General features: G+C 32.6%; 2 protein-coding genes across 10 annotated transcripts in view; one reads left to right on the forward strand and one right to left on the reverse strand.

Annotated features, from left to right (window-relative positions):
• Positions 1-12,964, reverse strand: part of LOC106060509 (NF-kappa-B essential modulator-like) — a 22,979-nt gene extending 10,015 nt beyond the window's left edge. Inside the window, exons 1-10 of one of the 5 annotated variants that reach the window (XM_056025840.1) lie at positions 12,843-12,964; positions 8,140-8,384; positions 7,636-7,746; positions 7,059-7,225; positions 3,787-3,942; positions 3,145-3,252; positions 2,572-2,727; positions 1,396-1,554; positions 843-950; positions 376-519 (exon numbers count right to left, since the gene is read on the reverse strand). In XM_056025840.1, coding sequence (XP_055881815.1) covers positions 376-519; positions 843-950; positions 1,396-1,554; positions 2,572-2,727; positions 3,145-3,252; positions 3,787-3,942; positions 7,059-7,225; positions 7,636-7,746; positions 8,140-8,254 — 1,224 coding nt within the window. In that variant the 5' untranslated portion in view covers positions 8,255-8,384; positions 12,843-12,964. Of the gene's footprint in view, positions 1-375; positions 520-842; positions 951-1,395; positions 1,555-2,571; positions 2,728-3,144; positions 3,253-3,786; positions 3,943-7,058; positions 7,226-7,635; positions 7,747-8,139; positions 8,385-12,512; positions 12,747-12,773; positions 12,792-12,842 lie in introns of those variants that run through there. The other 4 variants (XM_056025838.1, XM_056025836.1, XM_056025837.1 and 1 more) reach the window with 4 other exon arrangements.
• LOC106069747 (uncharacterized) overlaps positions 12,872-23,380 on the forward strand; it is a 23,570-nt gene continuing 13,061 nt past the window's right edge. Inside the window, exons 1-8 of one of the 5 annotated variants that reach the window (XM_056025835.1) lie at positions 12,872-13,001; positions 17,134-17,299; positions 18,005-18,138; positions 19,181-19,241; positions 19,565-19,768; positions 20,287-20,442; positions 21,098-21,205; positions 22,030-22,081. In XM_056025835.1, the coding sequence (XP_055881810.1) occupies positions 17,141-17,299; positions 18,005-18,138; positions 19,181-19,241; positions 19,565-19,768; positions 20,287-20,442; positions 21,098-21,205; positions 22,030-22,081 (874 nt within the window). In that variant the 5' untranslated portion in view covers positions 12,872-13,001; positions 17,134-17,140. The other 4 variants (XM_056025832.1, XM_056025831.1, XM_056025834.1 and 1 more) reach the window with 4 other exon arrangements.

The raw sequence follows: 23,380 nt of genomic DNA on the forward strand, positions 1-23,380 counted from the left end.
CGATTCATGGCATCGGATTACCTATTGTTTAAGACATAATAAAAAATAGGGAGAAAATAGAGTAAAAAAGATTGGAGATGATGCTAAAAGAAAACCCCTTAAATCGAGCTAATATTCCCAATTTGAGGAAACTCTTTCTTAATCATCTAATGTTTATAATTTAGCCTTGAAAGTCTAAGAGAATATCTTAGTATATCATAATTAGATTGTTCATCAGACAAACCATGAAATTCTTTAAAATCCAGCTAACCTTTGATAAAGCAACATTTTTGGCAATATGACACTCCCCCTGTCCTGTAACTGTCAGACCATCAATAGTCAACTGTATAATATTTTGTTAAAATAAAATGTCTGATGTACATAAATGTGACTTGCCTTGCTGTCAGGTTTATTTTTAGCCATTGCCATAAGTTTCTGCTCATATTCCATTGACATTTTGTCTGTTGTCTCTCTGTTCTTAGCTCTTTCTTCAATGAGCTGTGCTTGTAAATTGTTTACTTTGGCAGTTAAATCTTGCACCTGTAAATGTGGAAGAAAAAGTAAATTTATTTCCCTTTCAGAGTTAATCCCAAAGTCTCAACCACAGCATTATGATTGGCAGCTGAATTCTCAGCCACTCAACCAACCCTTACAGAAGAGCTTAAATATATAAAAGTCATTGAAAAAGCGTAACTACAAGTTAGAAATGTACAGAGAAAAAAAAACAAGCAAAAACATTATGCAAAAGTATATTAATATTTCTATTTGTCCCTTATTGTAGAATTGAAGGTTTACACTTTACAATTTCAATCTTCACTTTTTTATACAAACAAATTTATGAGAGTAAATATATTTAATTTGACCTCAGTCTTTAGTCTCTCAACTTCTTGTAAGAGATGTTGTTTCTCCTCATTGGATTTCTCAACTTTTGATATTAAATCTTTTTGTTTTATTTCCTCCTGCTGTTTGGCCTGCGATAGAAAGATATTAGCATAATTATAATCTGTACAACCATAAATCATGATTTTGTAAATGAAATAAAAAAAAAAAACAACAATTAAAAATAAAAAAAATAAACATAAATAATGCGGTGAAATGTTGTGGTTTTATTTATTTATCATGCAATTGCAATGAGTTTTGTAGTTTTGAGTGTCTATACAATGCAACAAGCCATTATCCTTAGCAGAAATAGTATTGTAACAAAAAAAAAAGGGATCTGGCTTATGGCGTACTTTTTATAATATTTTATAAATTTTCATTTCAGCTGTCCATGAATCACTCAGTTGAAAAGGATAGCCAAATTATACAGATATATAATATTCCATCTAATAATAATACTGTTCTTATAACAAAATGTGTCAGTTTAATTAAAAAAGAAAACAATAAAAAACAACTACTTTACAATCCAGCTGATACCTCCAGTGATTTGGCTATGTGCATCAGATCCTCCATATTGTCTGGAAAACTAAAAAAAGTTGAATCCCCGTTCACTTCTGAAGATGGCTGGGTAGTATTTGTGGATTTCGATAAGCCCTGCTCCACCTGCATTTCTTTCCTGGTTGAGGCAATGACAGACTGAAAATAGTTGAATTTAATCAAATATAAAAAAATGTAAATGTGAAATTTATAAGACCAATGTAATAGAGTTTACGTCTCTTACATCTTACAATGCAGATAAAAGGTAACATCAATCGTGCCACATAAGATATAACTAAGGATTTATAAGTTCTCTGTGCCTTGAAGAAAAACAAAATAACAAAGATAGTTTGTGTTCAGACCCTGTGGGTCAGTTGTATTCAACATGTTGATGTTGTATTCAAATATAACTTTTAACAAACACTGAGTATCAACATAAACTGGTTATCAAATCTTGTTTTAAAAAAGAATGAGTAAATGTATTTGCAAACAATATGCATACTTAGTTGTAAAAAAAAAAAGGGCAGGCATTGGAAAATATATGAAACTGATGCACCTGTAATCACATTTAACTTTTTTTTATCTTTCAAATTACAAATAACAATATTTCTAATAAATATGCTACAAAAGCCCAAAACTGTAAGTTATTACATTCCCCTTTCCAATGCATCCTATACAGTATTATCTTGATTTAAAAAATGGTATCAATGCATTACTAAATAAATTTGCTTATATGATTATTTAAACAAAAAGGTTTGCACCAAATTTAGAGATAGCATTAATTGAAGGGGTGAAATCAGATTCCTAATAGCATTATTAGCTATTGAGATTCAATGTTCCGTACCCACAGGTAGTAAAAAACCTACAAGTCTTTTTTTCATATAGAGAGGTGATGGCTTAAAAAAACAATTAAAATCTAAATTGTTTTTACAGCTTTATGGGAAAAAAAATCCAAATACCAGAATGTGGAATGATTATAGCTAATGATTTGGAAGAGATCATCTGAAGAGTGTACTGGAACATTCTTTCTAGAAAGATCTAACGACTTGCTACAGCTAACAGAATGAGTGAAATTCTAGAATTTTTTATTTAAATTTATTTGAAAAGTATTTGAACAGCAAGACCATCAATATTTGTGTGTGAACTATTCCTGCATGCCTACTACATAGCATCTACCTGCATCTGTTGATGAAGTTTTTGCTCTGTGTCCATTATTTTTTTAGTCAGGTTTCTGTTCTCTTCCTCCATAGTTTCCTTCAGCTTCTGCTGAGACTTCATGTCTTCGAGCAATAGTTTAGTCTGCTCATGACTGTGGGCCAAATCTGCTTCTAACTGTATGAAGTAATCAATGAATAAAAATGGGTTATATACGAGTGTGTGTGTGTGTGTGTGTAGTTATATGTATAATTCACTTTTGTACAGACAAACACAAAGGCATCATACAAACACAATATTGTTTTTGTTTCATTATAAAAGTAATTATTTTATTAAGTAAATATTGCTTAAAATTTAATAGTAAGGGAAATATGAGATTTTATTCAATGCAACAATAAAAATTACTAAATCTATTCCTTTCATTTTCTAAATGAACAATAAGATTTTTCTATTTCAAAAAAATAGTCATGTAATAATGTTTAGAAAAAGTTACTGGTGAAAAAGAAAATATACATTTACAAAAGCTTCATTATAATCACATAATAGTTGGTATGAAAAGAAAATTTTGGGTTTCAATTTAGATTGTACAATCACCTTTTGTATGATAGATTTCAATTGAGATATTGAGTCCTCCTTACTACTGATCTCCTCTTCAAGCTGTGATATAGTTGCTTCTTTGTCTAATTCTGAGACATATACAATCTGAGAAGTAGAGTTATGCTCATTTCATTGTTTTTTTTTTTATAAAAAAAAAGACAATATTTTTAATGTATTTTTAAAAAAATGGCCCTATTAGTTTCAAGGCATGCATACAAGATTGTGTTGAATAGATAGTAAAACAGAGAGCAATATTAACTTCTTTAATCTGGCAGTGAACAAAAAATGGAATGAGAAAAAAACAACAAACAAACAGTGAAGCTTAAGAAAATATTGCATTTCACTTAGAGTTGAACAAAGAAATGACCTAATTGTGCACATTCATAGCAAGAAAGAGAAGTAAAAGATGTATAATACTTAATAAACAAAAATCTACTTCAAAGGAGGTGTTTATTTTTTAGTGGTGGGAAAGTACCGTGTGAGAATGAGGATCGATTGAATGATGATGGAAGGAAGTTGATGCATCTACTTTCTCTTTCTCCTCAAAAAGTGCTCGGTACAATGTGAATGCAAGTGAAATGAAAAAGATTTTAGTCATGAAAAGAGTTTAGGAAGAGATGAATGAAAGAAGAGCTTTACATCTCTGTCAATGTCCAAGTCTTCTTTGAATCCTTTTATCCCTTGCTCTTCAGCCAGTCTACACACATTCAACATGCGTTGATCACTGATTGCTTTTTGACATTGAACTTGGGCCTTCTCTTCTTCCACAGCTTCAAGTCTCTCGGTCAATGATTTCTGTGAACATAAATATGTGATTCTCAATTTGTATACCTGGAGGAAAGACTTTCATTCTTATGAGTATTTCAAACTTCTTTTCACTTAAATATACCCTTAGAATCATTTTAAATTCAAACAACATTTAATTAAATTAAAAAGTTAATTCTACAATCAGTGCAAGGAAAAACCTTTAAGTGTCAGGTACACAATTAGCAGTCTAGGTCTACAATCCCAATTTAAAAATTCACAAGCATTTAATGAAAATAAAAGCTAAATTCTGAATCATCTCTATGTAATAGCATAAACATTGTTGGATTAGAAAAAAAAAGCATGATCCATGCCCACTAAACAGAAATTCTTAATAAAAATTTATATGTATGCATCATTTTTGGATTCAACAGAAGATCGTTGCCATAAAATTTAATATTAAGTTTTGTTTGAAGTCTCACCTAGATATATATATGTACATATGTATATGTAATATAACTCTTAAGGAGAGTGAAATTTCTGGGGGTTTTTTAGGTTCAAAATGAGTTTAGCAGTGACAATTTAGTAATATCTTTGCAAGATATAATTTAAAAGTTATTTAACCCTTTGACGCCAAGGGGTCTGTTTTTTTTCTTTCTGTAACACAACTTATCTTAGATAATTTGTACAAGAAAATAACATCATATCTGTCTCTAACTCGGGGATATATACTTGTTTGAGATTGATGTATTAATATTATATTCTTTAATTTCTATACTGAAGGGGCACATATTAACCCATTTCAACTAAATCCAAAGAATAACAAGTCCAAATATCAAAATAAAAACACAGTACTAAATACTACTGAATGAACAATCAACTGACAATTACAGAGCTCAACTGATTTAACAAGATTACAAAGACAGTTTGTGTGGATCCCCCCCCTCCCCCCCCCCCCCCCCGCGAAAAAAATTTATATGTATTTATGTGTGTGTACATAATCTTTATTACATTTTGACCCTTCATTCTTTCGGAAGACGTTTATTGTGCCCTAAAATAGGTTCTTCCATGAGTTAGTGGAAAAATTGTAGATTCCCCGCCATTACTAGCAAGGGGGTCTGGGGGAGCGCTAGGAGCTTCCCCAGCGCGGCTTCGCCCCGCCGCCAAGCACTATTTCTGATATTGGAAGCCAACAAAATGCATATTCTGAGGTATCTACACTGCATTTACCAGCTATTAAAAAGTTTTATTTCAAAAACCTAATGTGCTATTCTTACTGACTTTGACCCTCCCGCGCCGTTCGGAGCATTTGCCGTCAAGCTGTTAACATAAAAATCTGTCACTGGTAATGTCTGAAGCCTCTTCCAACCTGCCATGAGGACTTCCACGAATGTGTGGCGTCATGTTGTACTAGGATATCATGGCAACTCTTCTTATGCGTAATTCTTTTTGTCGGAGAACATGTCCCGCAAACCTCATGCGACGCTCTGTCACAATCTTACTAAGGGGTCGACTCACAGTTCGGCATAGGATTTTCTTGATTTGGACCCGATCTCTATAACTGACTCCTAAAATCTGTCTATCTGTCTTAGCCATCTTTATTGAGCCACATTTAGTGTTTTTTCAATTTCGGCAGATGACTATTCACTGCACTTTATTGAGGGAGCCCCGCCACAGGTAAAAATGTGTAGTCTCTCTTGAATACGCTCTTGGAATTAAGTGACTGTAGTTTGCTTTAGATTTTATATCGAAAAGGGAAGTTTTATCGTCAAAATCATCTGTTAGGGGTTTTCCAACTCCAAATGCTCTGTAGGGGGATCTTAAACTCAAAATCATCTGGAGGGGTTTTAAACTTTTAAAAAAAAGCCATCTGTAGGAGAGGGGTTTAAACTCAAAACCCCCGATTGGATTGGCTACGCTCAAATAATTTTAGTGTGTTATTTGCTTTTTTTTATATTGAAGAGGTACTTTAGCATCAAACCCCCCTGATTCAGGGGGGTTTAAACTCAAAAACCCTTACGGCAACGCTCATAGCATTTTGAGTGCGTAATTTGCTTTTTTCTGACACTGAAGATGTATTTTTTAGCTTCAAACCCCCTGGCGGGGGGAGGGGGTTAAACTCAAAACCCCTTTGGCTACGCTCATAGATTTTAGAGTGAGTAATTTGCTTTAATTTATATTGAAGAGGTACTTTTTAGCTTCAAACTCCACTGGAGGGGAGTTTAAACTCAAAACCCCTTTGACTACACTCATAACATTTTGAGTGTATAACGTGCTTTGTTTTTATTATTAAAGAGGTATTTTTTACCTTCAAACCCAGCTGAAGTGGGGTTTAAACTCAAAACTAAGTCAAAACCCATTTAGCTACGGTCATAGAATATTGAATGCGTACTTTGCTTTTTTTGTGCTCTTGGAATTTGGGGATTTTCGTTTGCATTTTTTTTTTGGAGATTTAACTGCAAAAACCCCAGGTAGGGGGTTTTAAACTCAAACCCCCCTGGTAGGGGTTTTAAACTCGAACCCCCCTTGTAGGGGTTTTTAAACTCGAACTCCCCTGGTAGGGGGTTTTAAACTCAAAAACCCCTGGTAAGGGGTTTTAAACTTAAAACACCCTTGGTTGTGCTGGGGCAAGTGATGGTTTTGTATTAAAATCTCTCTAAAATAAACAAAATCAAAGCAAAAAATCAGTCACTAAATTCCGATTCATTTCGGGGGGGGGGGGGGGGGGGGGGGGGGGGGTTGAACCCCAAACACCCCCCCCCCCCCCGGCTACGCCCATTTGTCTTATAATAATTATCTAATTGTTTTGTAAAGGGTCAATCTCTTATTCAAATCCTCAAGGAAAAAAAAAACATTTCCGTAAAAAAAAAATCTCCTTTAGTTAAGAGTTGCACACCTGTACTACAGGTAAATGTGTAAGTCAGACTGGTTTAAATTTAATAATACTAACTTTTTTTTTTCAGATTGATGAATTGAGATTCACACACTTATATCCCAGGGCTCAAAATTTATCACTAAAAGCCTAAAATAAAATCACTCAAATACAAGTATTGTTTGTTTACATGTATCCCAATTATTTTCAAGGGCTTTTTTTTTACATTGAGAAGTGAAACCATTAAAGGTTTTCACTTCTAATACAGACTTTCAAAAACTTAGTAATTATTTACTTCATTTTCATCTTTGGCCAACAGTTTCTCTTGCAAGTCCTGAATTTCTGCCCTCAAAGCTGTTATCAAAGCTTTTGTCTGTTCAAATTTCTCCATTTCTCTTTTCCTCCACTCAGAGACAGCTTCATATTGTTTTTTTACAACAGCATTATTCTGCCGAAGGCTATCTGTGGAAATTAATGCGAGAACACCAGGTCTTAAGTGCCTAACATCAGACATCATGCAAATTACAATTTATACTAATAAACTTAAAATCCCCCCCCCCCCAACCTAATTTTTTTTCTTAAGTATTAACATCCACTTAAACAAGCCTTTATGTAATGTGTCAAGATAAAAAAGTAAACTTTTTAAACAAAATTCCTATTTAATGAATAGTTGATTGCTAAACCAAGAGCCACAGATTCAAACCCTATGGGAGGTTAAGATTTTTAGATGTTCCTAATGTGCAGTCTAGCATTTCTTAGGGAAAATTAAGATGGTTAGCCTATGTGTTTTGGTCACATGAAGGCTTGCTCCAGAAACAGATATAAAATTTAAATCAAAATAATTAGATCAATTCAAAAGCAAGTGAATATACCTCTCAAAGCCAGATTTTCATTTTCTATTTCACGCAGTCTAAACACAGCTTGTTCTAATGAAATGTCTGTCATACTGTATGAAGAAGCAGACATTTTTAGCTCCTTCGAACCTGCAAATTATCACACTGATATTATATAAGAATAAAAATGGAAGTACATGTCAATACATGCTCATTATGAAGCTCCTGTAACTATAGCATAAGGTATCTTTTTTTTTTTTTTTAAATAAAGGTGGAAGTCATTTACTCATTTGGAAGCCTCTATTGGTTAAGATTTTTTTTTTTAGTGATTTTAGAGTACTGAGATTCAAAGGAAAACAATAATAATAGTTCTTTTTTAAATTATTTTTTTGGGAATTGTTTTTTTTTTAATGTACTACATGCCCATTACTATTGGTTAAAGAGACAGGAATAGAGAGAGAAAAGAAAGATGATTGGTAGTAGTTGGGCTATAAAGTATGGTGTAGGGATCCAGAGTGAAAGAATGTGCAATAAGTTCCATACTTTCCTGACTTGCCATGGCCATGTTATTCACAGAGGATGAATCGTTGAAATAAGGGTTAAAATTGGTAGTAGAGTTGCTGGAACTCTCCTGAACTCCTGAAAACTTTTCTTGCATATGTATTTAAATTGAATAAGCTTCAAAGTCAGGCAACGCTGTTGTGTACACTGCCAAATCCATTAATACTGTACAACAGTTGACTTAAGAATTCTCCATTACCATGAGATGATTAATGGTATTTATAGCTCTGGAATTAGAATAACAGAGCATTAGCCATCCTAAGGTAATGAAGCTTTTGAGTATGTAAAGCAAAAAATGAGAAAAATTGAAGTTAAACATAAATAATGACACGTGTTTATAATACATGTCAGGAAAGTTCATTTTAATATCTATAATTATCTTTGTTTACATACTGTCTTGATTTATAAGATTATATTTTATAATAGGTAAAAACAAGATATTATTTTTAAAAAGAAAGTTAAAGTTAGAATAAGACAGTATGTAAAAAAAAGAACCATACACCATTTCATGCATTTCTGTTTAAATTTTATTCACATATCTCTAAAATTTAAGAAGTTACAGCCTTCAAATTATGAAAAAGTACTACTTTTCTATAGTTTTTTTTTTCCGACTTAGTCCCTCTTCTATACCTAAAAAAAAATTCTTTTAGAACTTCTATCTATGGTTTTAAAATAAAATAAGTATCAGGCATTTCTGTCGAAAATTGTATTCAATTATCTCTAATGGTTCAAAAGTTAATCTTCCAAGTAAGAATAACTACTTCTTTGTCGATCGTTTCTTTTCAACAAGTTACCCAGCTTTGATATTTTCAAAAATTATGTTACAGTCTATCACATCTTTGAAATCAGAATAAATATCTGGACATATTTCTTTTCAACAAGTTACCCAGCTTTGATATTTTAAAAAATTATGTTACACTCTATCACATCTTTGAAATCAGAATAAATATCTGGACATATTCATGCATTGCTGATGAAAATTTCATTCACTTATCTCTAACTCTAAGGGTTAAAAAGTTAATAGTAGTAGCATTTTCATAGTAAAATTTCCCTGTTTCGGTCACATTTTAAAAATATATGTATAGGCTACAGATAGGCACAATAACTTCTGTTCTAGTTAACTTAAAATGACTTAAATGAGGTATTAATAAAAAAAAAACTTGGTTTAAAAAATCTCTTCTAATCTATCTAGATCTATTAGTTTCAGTTTCATTACAATGAACTTGAAAATTTTATCAAAGTACCTTTTAGAATCTAGCTAGGACTAGATCTATAAACAGTAGTATGAATAGTATATTATCTATTTAATCTAGACTCTAGACTAGGTTGTCACTAGGTAGATCTATTAAGTATTGGTCAATTATTAGTGTATTAGATCTATCATCTAGTACTACTAGGGGTGCACCGGATAGTACTTTTTGATATCCGGCCGGGGCCGGATATGACCGGATAGTAAAATTTGATATTCGGCCGGGGCCGGATACCTAAGTGTCTTGTTAATAGCTTGTGTTGCTAAACACTTTACGAAACTGTTAAATAACATACCTATATTGGTTGGTTTTATTTTTTTTTTCCTTTTATATACGTTATTGTTTTAAACTCTGTTACTGATTGATTTATTTAAGCTTAACAGTATTTCTAAAAATCTGTATAGCATGAGTGTGACTGTGTGTATACGATGCCACCAACTGTAAAGGATGTGTGTAGGAAGGTCAATGTAAATAATGTTAGTATATATATTTAACTAGTTACTAATGTAAATCTCATAAGTAAAGTGCAATCTGCCATGTATAGTGGTCGGATGTATGTGTTCATGAATTTCAGACCAACAACCTGGTCAGATATACCTAGTGAGCCTACACATGTAGTCCTAGTGTAGTGTGTATAGTTGTTTGTGTTAACCATCAAGCATTGTTTTTTCCTTGAGCATACGCACGCAATAGAGTTGGGTGTCAGTCAAAAAAGATAACACATTTGCATGGTCAGTCAAGCATATATAGATAAATTATACCCGTCCACTAGTTAGAGGTCAAGGGTTGTTGTTTTTTTTACGCTCCAGCATATTGTTTCTTTGTTTGCTAGATCTAACTGCGGTACTATTATTCAATTTATTTTATGCGATTTTAAAATTTTACTGTAAAGTTTTCCGTTATTTATTAAGTCAAAAGAATTAAACAATGAAATTAGCTTTCTTTGTAAAGATTTGAATACAAGGCAAAAATACACACACGCAAACATGCACATCTTTGTTTTATTTTATTGTGCAAAGAACGTACGTTAGAAACATCTTCCTTAATTATTACTTATTAATTATTTTATTTGTGGTTTCAGTAACTGTTACAAAAGGGAACGATAGTAAGCCTATGGATGTCAGGTGTGTAAAAGTCGTCCTAGTCTGATTACGCAGTGGCTAAGTAGAAAAAAACCCAGTAATAACAAGGAGTTAATTGACTGTCACAAATTATTAAGAATATTGTTATCAAATCAAGACACTTAACTGCAGGAGTAATATTCAAGTTAACACGTTAGAAAAATTATTTAACAGAATTATTTATTGACAGTGTAATATCCTTTGTTAGCACGTTGTGTTTTTTCATTCTGGCTTAAAAATGTTCAATGTCTATCATTAAATTGGGTGTCAAGGACCAAAGAAATAAAATAAAGAGTAGGGTGTGTTTAGCTCTCCATTTAAAAATAATTAGTTACTGGCTTACTGGGCTATATAATCTCGCGGTTTGTGTTCTGTGTAGCTAAAGGTCACTCGTTTAAAAATAATCCAACTTACTAATTGAGATTTATGTTCAAGTAACTCGGCACACTTGAAAAGGTGTGGCCTCTAGCCCAACCACGTGATTAAGATTTTTCTCCAAATAAGCAAACTACTTGTCCGGATACCCATGTAGATGTTTGGCTTAAAGTCCAGTCCACCTCCCCCCCCCCCAATTTAGATTAACTACTAAGTAAACAAACATAGTTCCCTCGTGTGACCTCTAAAGAGTGCTTACGTCCATTGTATCTGACTTGTGGTCACCTGTCAATCAATGAACTAAATGTGATGGACTAAACAAATAAAAGGGGGAGGGAGTTGTTCATCTGGAAATATACCTGGTTACCTTAGAGGTGTGGCTATGGCAGTCCAGCCCCCTAAATAAAGATTAACTACTAAATAAACAAACTCAGTTCCCTCGAAAGGTGTGACCTCTAGAGAGTCTCAATACGCTGACATGAAACCTACATCCATCGTATTTAACTTGTGGTCACCTGCCTATTAAAAAAAACTCAATGTGAAGGACTAAACAAATAAAAGGGGTGGGAGTTGTTCATCTCTACATAAGGAGATATATACTTTATGCATATTAAATAGGTGTATTTTTTTACTATCCGGTAGTGATATCCGACCGGAGCCGAATAGCACCGAATAGTAAAAAATGCCGGATATTCGGCAGAAGCCGGAGCCAGAGCGACTATCCGGTGCACCCCTAAGTACTACATTAATAAACTAACTAGATTCTAGAATACTAGATGATAGATCTAGTTTAGTATTGGTTTGTGCACTACTCAACTACTGACTGATTTTAAATACAAAGCTAGAAGTCTATAGAGCTGTCATCCTCCCTACATTGCTCTAGATGCCTCAGAAACATGGACAGTGTACAGAAAACATGCAAAGAAACTGAACCACTTCCACATGACATGTCTGAGAAAAATACTGAATGTCAAATGGCAAGACAAAATACCAGATACTGAAGTCCTTCGAAGAGCGGGTCTGCAAAGCATCCACACAATGCAGTCCCAGCTGCAATGGGCAGGACACGTCTGCAGAATGGAAGACCACTGCATCCCTAAACGACTCTTGAATGGCCAACTAAGCGAAGGAAAGCGCTCGCAAGGTGGTCAAAGAAAGCGCTTCAGGGACACCCTCAAAGCTTCTCTGAAGGAATTCAGCATAGACCCAGGCACCTGGGAGACAGAGGCACATGACAGAGCATCATGGCGTCGCGCTGTGAAAACTGGCGCACAGGTTGCTGAGGAAAAGAGAACAACGCTGGCAGAAAAAAAACGCCAGTGAAGAAAAGCAAGGCAAATGACACTAGCTCCAGCTGGAATAACCTGCCCAATGTGCGGCCGAACTTTCCGGGCGCACATATATATAGATCTAGGTCGCACCAGCCACATGAGGAGGCATAAAACCCCAGTGCAAATCTCTCAGCCCCTTGGTCCCTTGGATGACAAAGTCAAAGTGGTCATCATCGAACCACGATGGACGAACTAGATATAATACTCAACTACTGACTTAATTAGTTAATATATTAACTATTATTATACTAATATTACTAATATAAATAATAAAATACCCCAATTAATTTACCATGATGACAGATGATATTATATTTAACTTTAGTTACTAAGTTAGTCTAGTAATAAGTAGTAATATATAATAATATAAAATCACTGTTATGATGAAATAGTTGAATATAAATTAGATCTATTAAATTCTATATCTCAAGTTTCCTTAATTCTTAATTGTTAGTTGCTCAAGTCAATAGAATCTATAGTATAGATCTAGATCTAGAAATCTAGATCATCTAATAATATAATTCACTGAAAACACAGACCATCGGGAAATCCCTATTCTGAATACAACAAATAAAATTCTCCATTCAAGTTTTTATTTTTTTATATACCCAGAAGTGATATTGTAGGTAGGTTATGTATCTAGACTCCAGATCTCTAGTTGAAGGAATCCAACGCTATTGGATGAAGCGCTTCATTAGACTAAATAACATTTCATGATTTTGACTAGACCATGTGTAGCCTAGATCTAGAATCTAAACAATTAAGCGGTATTCGAGTAGTAGAGTCACTATTGCGGAACAGTTTGCAGCTACTTTTAGTCTTCAATTTTTTGCTCCGTAATGGTTAGACCTATGGAAAAACTAAAAGTATCTAGGCATTGCCCATCCATTTTCCGATAAAAATAGAAGCATGGTTTAGTTTTTCAACAGATATTTTAATTTTACATTCAAATCGACTGAGATATGGTCAGTCACAATTACGGAACAGGATTTTTTAAGAAGTCACAATTGCGGAACACGGTAAAAATGTCGGAACAACGCCTATATAAAGCATATATTTATTAGTCTTATAAATACTTGAACTCCTTGCCTTATCCTTTACATTAATTTTATTTTATTAAAGCTTAAGACAACACATTGTCACTCTTTGATCTTTTACCTCTTTAATTTAATTGACGTCACACTACCCTGATTTTCCTTTCAAGATTTTATTTTTTTACTATTCTTTCTTTATATATAGGCCTATATGATATTATTTGATATTATGATTTGTCCTCTTTTTGCTGGACGTCTGGTAATCATAAATTATATATTATATGTCATTTTATTATCTAAATGTTTTAAAATTATGTATACTAATACAAACTCATATTTAAATTCCAATAATCTAAATCACTATGTAAATGTTAAGCTAAATGCGCAAGTCAAATAAATGACATCTATAGTGTTCCACAATTGTGACTATCTTTAAAAAGGTAAAAACTGGGTAAACACCTCCCTATTTTTTAAAAATTAAATTACTGGTAGATAGCTATGAAATGAAGTTTTTCCACATCCATTTATAAACCGAAAAATAGGTGTATCATGCAGGTGATGTGTCATTATCATTTTTAAAAAGTCTTAAGCCCTGACCTATGTGGATCTCCTGGTACGTGAAAAATAATGGACGATTCCACACCTGTCAACTTTAACCTGGAGTCAAAATTAATTTTCTGCCGTGAAAGGAAAATCCTTATATTGGAAATGTAGAGAAATGGACTATTCGCAGTACCGTTACAGTAGTTTAGCAGAAAATTTCAAAATAAAGTAGATTGTAACTAATTTCGACGAGCTGTTCCGCAAACATGCCTGCTCCGCAATAGTGACTCTACTATAATATATCTCAAAAAAACAAAGATTTACTGCTGCAGGGGTAAACGACTGTATAGAAAATACGAAAAACATGCATATATGTGACCCTGCCTTTTACTTGGTCCGGCAGGGTCACATATATGCATGTTTTTCGTATTTTCTATACTATAATATATATATCTAGATTTACATTGACCTGGCTTTAATCTAGTAGTCTATATATTATATATATAGATTTAGTCTGGGTAAAAAATCTAGATTAATTTGATTTAACCCTAAACCCATAGCCTAGAGTCAAAGAACCTAGATTCTATGGGTCAGTGATTTAAGGAAAAACAAAAAGTTGAAAAAGTAAGGACAGGTTATGAATCTCAAAAAATTTTCTTTTTTGACGTAACTGTAACTACTGTAACTATTCTAGATCTAGATTATTTAATAGATCTAGATCTACAGTAGATTCTTATATCTGAATACCGACTTTCGGGAACTTGATCTAGGCCTAGGTCAAATTTGTATTAAATTGTTTTTTATTTGGTGAAGGTTTAACTGTTACTTAGACTTAGAGACTAGAGTAGTAGACTAGTCTAGACTTACAAAAAACTGAAAGCAGATTGACATTCTTTGTACCCACTTTATAGTTTTATACTTTTATTAGTTTATTAGTTTATTTCTTATTCTTCAACTAGTCTAATGTAATGGACAATAAAAATAGCTGTGTTTCTTTGTATTACCACTCATAGTCAGGATTTTATATTAAAATAAATAAATTAAATTGGGTCACTTCATGCTCCTACTCTGAATGCAGTTTTTGTGCTTTCCCCTTCATTGGACACTGAGCACCGTCACTGAACACCACTATGTTAACTATGTTATCTTATCTTATATAATACAGATGTTACTTCAAAAAAGAAGATGATTACGTCCTACGCGTCATGCATTTAGTCATGCATATTAACCAATGACTTAAACTCTGCCAAGTCACTGGTTTTCCTGGATAGCTCAGGCAACCCATTCCATGCTCTAATAGCACTAGGGAAGAAGGAGTATTTGTACAAATTTGTCCTAGCATATGGGACAATGAATGTGCCTTTATCTTTGTGTCTTTCAGAGTATTTTATTAAATTTTGTTTTTGTATTTGAAGATTATGGTTCAGTGTTTTATGTATAATTGCTACTTTACTTTTGAGTCTTCTGTCCTGAAGGCTTACTAAATTTATGTTACACTGACTACTGTGACTATGTAAATTGTAATTGCTAATAAATTATAGACTATCTGATATTCTGTGTTAATTAAAAATTATAATTTAGATTGTATTAAAAGTTTAAAAGAAGTAGATTCACTTCCGCAATATGTATTTATAGTCTATATATGTATATATATCGTTTATAGATTATTTATTTAAATACCTATATAATCTATGAGTAGATACAGACAGAAATAAATCTATATAGATTATAGATCTATAAATGAATTATAATTTAATAAACATGATATTTTCAACTAGGCTGTACATGTATTCTCTCTTTCTTTTAATTCCCATCCATGGACCCTCTTCTTGTTTTCATAATTTGGATGTTTGTTTTGTTACACCTTAACACCCCCTCCCTCCTATAGAAGGTGCTTATAATTCTTTTCATGACTCTGTCCCCCCTTCCCTCCACTGCCTGTTTGATAGGTTGTGACACTACACGCTTAGTTTATACCTCTCCTCACCGCCAGCTCACCTGGCATGATCACCTGCAGTGGGCATGGTCTCTGGCTTCAAATTAGCAGCTCTCGCTTTTTCTTTCATTCATAAATTATATATATTCTATATATCTTGACCTAAGTCATGTTTATTAATTGAAAAAATCATAGATTTATATTAATCCCAATAATATTTCTTATTACGATTTTGCAGTGTCCAATGAAGGAGAATGAGTTAAATTAATTATTATTCGTTGGGACTGCTCCTTTTTAAATTTTATTCAACAGCTAACGATATAAATGTTATTGGAATGTCTTTCTCAAGATATTTGGAAGCTTATTTTGATAATCCCATCAGCCTACGATCAAACAAGCTCATATAACAGCCCATATCCCTTATATGGGTGTGAATTTCCGGGGGAGGTTAAAACAATAGCTTTACATACTTGGTTTCGAGAATCTAAAAAACTGCCATCTGCTTTGGAAAAGCTGAACAAAAATACCGGAGCTTATCTAAAATTGGACATGCGCAGTCCCGAATTGTCAATTTTTGCTCCAAACATAAAAATGAATTACAAACAAAAAAAAGCGAGGTGTTCAATGAAGGAGAATTTGATGGGGTGTACCAAATATAAGAACCTCCTCTTAAGTTAACCTTAAGTTATAGTAAGGTCTGATGATCTAGATCTAGATTCTAGAATAAAAATTTCTATAAGATATAGAAATATAGATTAGATTCTACCCATCATAATCATAGAGATGATATCTAGTAGTAGAGTAGATATAAGATTATCATTAGATCTAGAGGACACTTCTATTGTGACCTACTTAAACATCTTACTTGACCACGTGCAGTCAAGCATAACAGCAATCAAGTCTAATTATAACAATGTCATCTAACTTCTATAAATCACATATACAGAAATTTTCACTGACATTACAAAAACATTCTTCATTCTAGATAAGGACTCAAATTCCAGACCCTTGTTTAATTTTTATGCTATAATAATACACATGAATTAGATTTAGTCATTTTGAATGTATAACATGTTATGGGACAGATTTTTTAGGACAACTTTGTTTTGGTAAGATTTAAAGATAAGGGTAACGACAAGACAACAGCTTGAAAAGAAGGTTACAAAAGAAAAAGAAACTATAAACTTCACTGGCGCTAGGAATAATAATGAGCCAACCAAATAAAAAAAAATTAGCTACAAATAAATACTTTCTACTTTGTATTTATAATGTTTCATTGGAGCCTTTTTTGTGAAGCTTTTTCTTGGGTATATGGAGATGATTGTATCACTTAGTTTTAGCAATGTAAATGAATTATTCATATAAAATTGAAAGTTTTATATTTAGGTAAGAAATGTCATGGAAAGTGAAAAAAGGTGATAATGAAGGGTCAGGCAGCAAGAAGAGAAAATTGGATGCAGTGGGTGCTGATAATGATTGGGATGATGACATAGGCTTTACTCAAGATGAACTAGAAAAAATTGATGTCATTGCATCGCAAGCTATCCTTCAGGTAATATTTTTTTTATTCCAATGTTTTAAATTGAAATAAAATTGTAACAAAAAGTAATAATAAAAAGTTGAGAAAATTTTTTTTTTTATTTTTTTTTTGAAAACTCAATCAACATTTATATTTTTTTTTTAAATGTGCATTATTCTGAGATAACACGTACAGTATGTAAACATAAAGAAATTGTTTATGATTTTATTTCCACTTCATAAGATTATTTTTGCTTTGCACTATTTGTTTGGCATTGACATTTTTCAAAATCCTTTTGCAATTAATTCCAAAACAATCCTTAAAAAATATCTTTGGACAAATAAAATGTTGATATTGTCAAACATTATTTGCTTGTTTAATTTAACTAAAAACAAATACTTTATATTTTCTTAAACAAGGGAGTGGGGAGTTTTTTCTTAATGTTTTACTTATTGACTATATGCTCTCTCTGGAACATAATGCCATACTGCATCCTTTAGTTTCCCTTTTTCCTTAATTACTTTGTTCTAATAGCTATTCCTTCTTTTTTTATGGAGCCAGCTTCTGTGACATTTTAGGATTTTATCCAGACTTTTCCCTGCCACCGTGAAAATAACTGCAATTTTTTAATTATTACCCTTTTTTTTTTTTTAGAAGTATACCCTATACCTGTTTTTTTGTATTTACTTTATTTATAGTTTAGAAAACTATAATTAATAACTTCTTTCTGTCATTTAGTCTCAATCATATAACACAGAAGGGACTGCCATTGCACCTCCTCTCAACCCATTTGCAAGTTCCACCACAACAAGTAGGAACTCAAGTTCATCAGCTTTAAAAGAATCTCAGCTTCTTCTCACTAGCAGTTCTAGGTAATGAAGATGTTTTTCTACTGCACAATGTGGTATTAACCAGGAGGCTTTTTTTGTTTTCATTTGAGACTCACAAACCACTTCCATATTCTGAGTTTTTATCCATTGAAAAATATTCTTCATAGTGCACTGTCTTGTGATATGATTTATAAGTTATTACTCCTTGTTGACAAGAGAATAACACTAGGCCACCATAATATTTTAAAACAGGTAGTCTTCAAGACAGGTAAAGAAATAACAAGTTTCTTGGGTCAAAGTTACTAGCTGGTTTAAAAAAAATACATATTTGATATTTATCATTTTCAATCACTGTTGTATTGTAAGTCATCTTAAACATGGATAAGATTTGTTGACATTTCTGTAATGTTTACTTTAAAAAAAAAGACAAAAGGTACACACCATTTACAATTTACAACAAGCAAAATTTTAAAAAAACTTAAAAAAAAAACAAAGCTTATATTAAGTGTATCAATAAGTTTGGATCAGTCATGTAATTAAATTTGTAATAAGCCTCAGATGACAATCTATAAAGTGGACCAATTCAGCTTATACCACCACTTTAGTCAAGTACTATTTCTTTCCCTTAGGAGACTAATTCATCTTATACCACCACTTAAGTCAAGTACTATTTCTTTTCCTTGTTTAAGATACCAAACAAAGTAATTTATTACCAATAGTTAATTAACTAATTGGTTAATTTTTTAAATTGATTCTTGTGTTGTCAGGTAAAAGAAATAATTGTGCCAAATTTCAGCTTGATCCAAGATTGGATGTCAGAGAAATAACGTGTACAAACTTTTAGACAGACAGACAGAGTGAGTTGATATAAGCTTTGTAAAAAGAATGCTTTATTCAACTTACTACACAAATGATGTTGTTTTATCAAGCTGAACGGATTAGTTTTCTTACTTGCATCTTTGTATCATTTATTGGTGGAATAATCTCCTTAAAAACAAATATAGGTTTTCTTAATTAAACCTATCAACAGAATAAGATATTTGGTTTATATGCTTTCTTAGAATTGCTTTTTATTATTTTATAGATCTAATAATGACAGAATAAGTTCAAATGGCCGCACTTCTCAGACTAAACTAGAACAAGAGGTGAGACTCTTTATTTTATATATTTTATAATTAATTTTTTATGTATATAGATTTTTTTTTAATTTGCATTTTCAAAAAAAAAATGTGAGCAAAATTTTATTCTAATATAAACTCTTAGAAGTAGTAGAATAGTTGTAAAAAGAAACTGCACAGCCTGTATATATATATGTTGGCTGTCCTAAAATAGGTATATATTTGTTTTTTGTTCAATAGTTTTAAAAAATGCATTGTAAGTTTTTGTTTTGTCAACATTTATTTGTGTACTTTTCAAAAGTGTATTTATTTCTTTTACTTGAGATTTCATGGATCAAATTTTGTTTCAGATTCAAAGAACTAAAGATGAAAGGGATCGTTACATTGGGGAAGTGAGATACCTGAAGGATATAACACGCAGCCAAGAGGTGGAGCTGGAAAAGTTGAGGGCACAGCTTGAGGATATGAAAGAGGCACAGAAGTTAGCTCAGATGAGTAAAATACAAAACTTGGAGAGTGAAGTGGAAAGAGTGACCTTTGAAAAACAGTTCAAGGTATATTTTTATATCTACCAGATTTAAATGTCATAGTTGTGTTTGCATTAAAATAATATCTGTGTTAATTGATTGAAGTGTGAGTCTCTGAACAGTTAAGACTATCTCTAATGACCTCAATTCTAGAATTAGTGAATTCAACAACCTCTTGCTGACTCAAATATTAAGATGCTACAAGGTGTTGCTTAAAACTCAAATACAAAAATATCACAAGGTTTTGTGTATAACTACAGACTCAAATACAAATATACCACAAGGTGTTCCGTATAATTACATGGCATAGTCCCAATGGAGAAAACCACAACCAGACCTAGCATAAAGCTAATGACCTCTATTCTTTATATCAATAAATCTTTTTTCAAATAGGTTCTTTCCATGAAGATGCCCCCATTTTCACTTATGTAAAGTAAAATTTTGCATCAGAAATAATTTTAAGGATTTCTCAGTATGAGTAAAGTAAAAGCCAATAAATATAAATAGATGATCAATAAAATCTATGTGGCATTTTGTTTTCAAAGGATAGAGAAATTGAAGAATTGCAACGACAGCTACAGTCAGTTCAACAAAAGCTGCGACGCCTGGAGGCTCAGCATCAGAAAAGTCAACAGTATAAAACTAGCAGCTCATCTGTCCATGAAACTACAAAGTCTCCAGAAAAAGCAAGTCCTAAGAAGGTAGATATGATAAAAGATGATCTTTTATGTTTATATGCCCTTTGTTTATGCACATAAATTAGTGGACACATTTGTAATGAAAAGTTTTGTGGATAAACCTTGTGAGTAAAACTCTATGTTGATTTGGGGTACATTTTTATATTGTAGATTTAGATTTTTGAACCAATTTGAGTTGCATTTCCTAACTTCATCTGGAAAAGGCAGATTGCAGTGATGCCATTATTATAGTGGGTAACTTAAAACTCGTCACTGATGTGAAGATTTGCTTGTATTTTGTGCAAAGATTTTTTTCTTACTCTGACATTGTATAGCTTAATTGTAAACTATGTCTGTTTCTGTTGTCTGCTCAGTGATACATTACCCCAACTTATTTAAGATACCCATTGGTGATTTTTAGATTCCTCATATTTTGAAGTAAAATTTGGATCTTCAGTATTCAATCTCAGATCTCAGCCTCTTAGGCTGTAATATCTTTTTCCACCAATAGATGGGAAATTGTAATACTGTTTTATGAAAGGATCTTTAAATTTTGTTTTTATTGTATGATTAAAACTATCTAGATACTAATTTCATGATATATCATGAGTTGAGATGGGATAATTATAAAATAATTAGAAACTGCATTTTCATTATCTTGTTTGCTTAATAACTGTAGGTAGCTGTACAACCATCCCCACCCAGCAAGAAGAATCAGAAATTGTTGGAGAACCTCCCACTGTCACAGCAAGCTAATTTCCCAACATATTATTCTTTTATTAATCAGGTTAGTTAAATTCCACATTTTGATGTTGACTTAAATATTTAAATAATTGTTAAATTATACATACATATATATATATATAGTTCGTCCATCATGGTTTGATGATGACCACTTTGTCATCCAGGGGGCTGAGGGCTTTGCACTGGGATTTATGCCTCCTCATGTGGCTGGTGAGACCTATGTGAGCCTGGAATGTTCGGCCGCACACTGGGCAGGTTATTCCAGCTGGAGCTAGTGTCGTTTGCCTTGCTTTTCTTCTCTGGCGTTTTTCTTCTGCCAGCGTTGTTCTTTTTTCCTCAACCTGTGCGCCAGTTTTCACAGCGCGACGCCATGATGCTCTGTCATGTGCCTCTGTCTCCCATGTGCCTGGGTCTATGCTGAACGCCTTCAGAGAAGCCTTGAGGGTGTCCCTGAAGCGCTTTCTTTGACCACCTTGCGAGTGCTTTCCATTGCTTATACATACACAGGAACAATGTCTAATCAACTTTAATAAATGCAAATTCTTTATGAGAATCTTCAAAAATATATAAATTCAGAATTTCCCAGGACTTTTCAAAAGAATATTAAACCAAATGTTTTTTATGTTTGCTTGCAACTTATGAATATAGATCAAAGTCATCTCCCTTTCCTTCCTTCTAGAATTTCAAAAATTAAAACCATTGCATTATACTAATAACTATAAATATAAAAGATCTCTTTGTTATTACATTCTTTTGTTTTCCTTCAAAATCTTCTCTTTCTATTTGTCATTTCATAATAGAAACATTCATGCTGTTTTTTTTTTTCCAGTATTCTGCCAACTAAAAAATATGAATTTTTTTTTGTAGAGTTCGTCACAAAGTATTGTTAACAAAACTGAACCTGTTACACATTCGCCTGGTAATTTGTCTTTGTTTTAAAGTTTAAATAAAAGAGGTTTTAATTAAAACTTTTTTTTTTTTTTATTAACCTTATGATTCCTTCAATCCTGATTTTTACCCAAAATTTGAACATAATAAGTAAAAAATGAAGCAAAGTTTGCTTTAAGATCTAAGTATAAACATAAGTATATGTTGATGTGGGGGCACAGTGGCTGTGTGGTTAAGCACTTGGCTTCCGAACCTGGGGTCCTGGGTTTGAATCTCTGTGAAGACTGATTTTTGAATTCTGGGATTTTTAGGGCGCCCCTGAGTACACCCAACTCTTATGGGTACCTGACTTTAGTTTGGAAAATGTAAAAGCGGTTGGTCGTTGTGCTGGCTACATGACACCCTCGTTAACTGTAGGCCTAAGAAACAGATGACCTTTACATCATCTGTCCTATAGACCACAAGGTCTCAAAGGGGAACTTTACTTTTTTTATATGTTAATGTGTGGAGTCTGTGTTGAGATTTAGCACCAGATACCTAATATCCCCACACCCTGAAGGCATATTTACTAACTCACACACAAAATTAAATAAAAATTTGAATTCCTCTTTTATGACAAAGTAAACTGTCTTTATTTTATATATATTTACAGTGTTTTCATATCAGTGTAGAACTATACAAAATTAAATCCCAAGACACTAATGGATTTTCAACAATTTTTAAATCTAAAATTCTCACCTTTCAATATTCATGTATCTGTCAGCCTCTTCTTTCAGTAATTATATCTTTTAACCCCAACACATGTGATAGCCTCTTAGGCAGAGTTCAAAAATTACGTCCATAATAATCTACCATTATAAGTCTCAAAATCCCAATTTAAAATTTGTAGCCTCCATGGGTTCACACATAAGACTCCTCAACCCATCAGCTTAGATCCTACCACCTGGAAGCATCCCTTTTAAAATCATTTATCTAAGTTGAGCACATGTTGTAGATAGCTGTACACACCTGATTTGTTTTGATACTATTTGTTTAAGGTGTTTTATTTCACTTCTTCCCTACTTGACAGCCAGGGCTGGCCTTACGTTTGGGGCCCAATTAAATGGATGCTTGATGGGCCCCTCTACTAATTTTTTTTTTTTTTTTTTTTTTTTTTTTTTTTTTTTACAATAACAAGTATTACTGTTAATTAGAATTAGAAGCAACTCTATTATGGTAGGCGCATAGTGAATTAATTAAAGTTTTGTCAATACACTAAATATGTTAAACCTTCAAGTCCTACATCTTTAATAGCCTGTGACAAGAGCCATGACTGAAAATGATATGCTAA

This window comes from Biomphalaria glabrata, chromosome 4 (genome assembly GCF_947242115.1).
Source record: "Biomphalaria glabrata chromosome 4, xgBioGlab47.1, whole genome shotgun sequence".
In the NCBI taxonomy this organism is placed as follows: domain Eukaryota; kingdom Metazoa; phylum Mollusca; class Gastropoda; family Planorbidae; genus Biomphalaria; species Biomphalaria glabrata.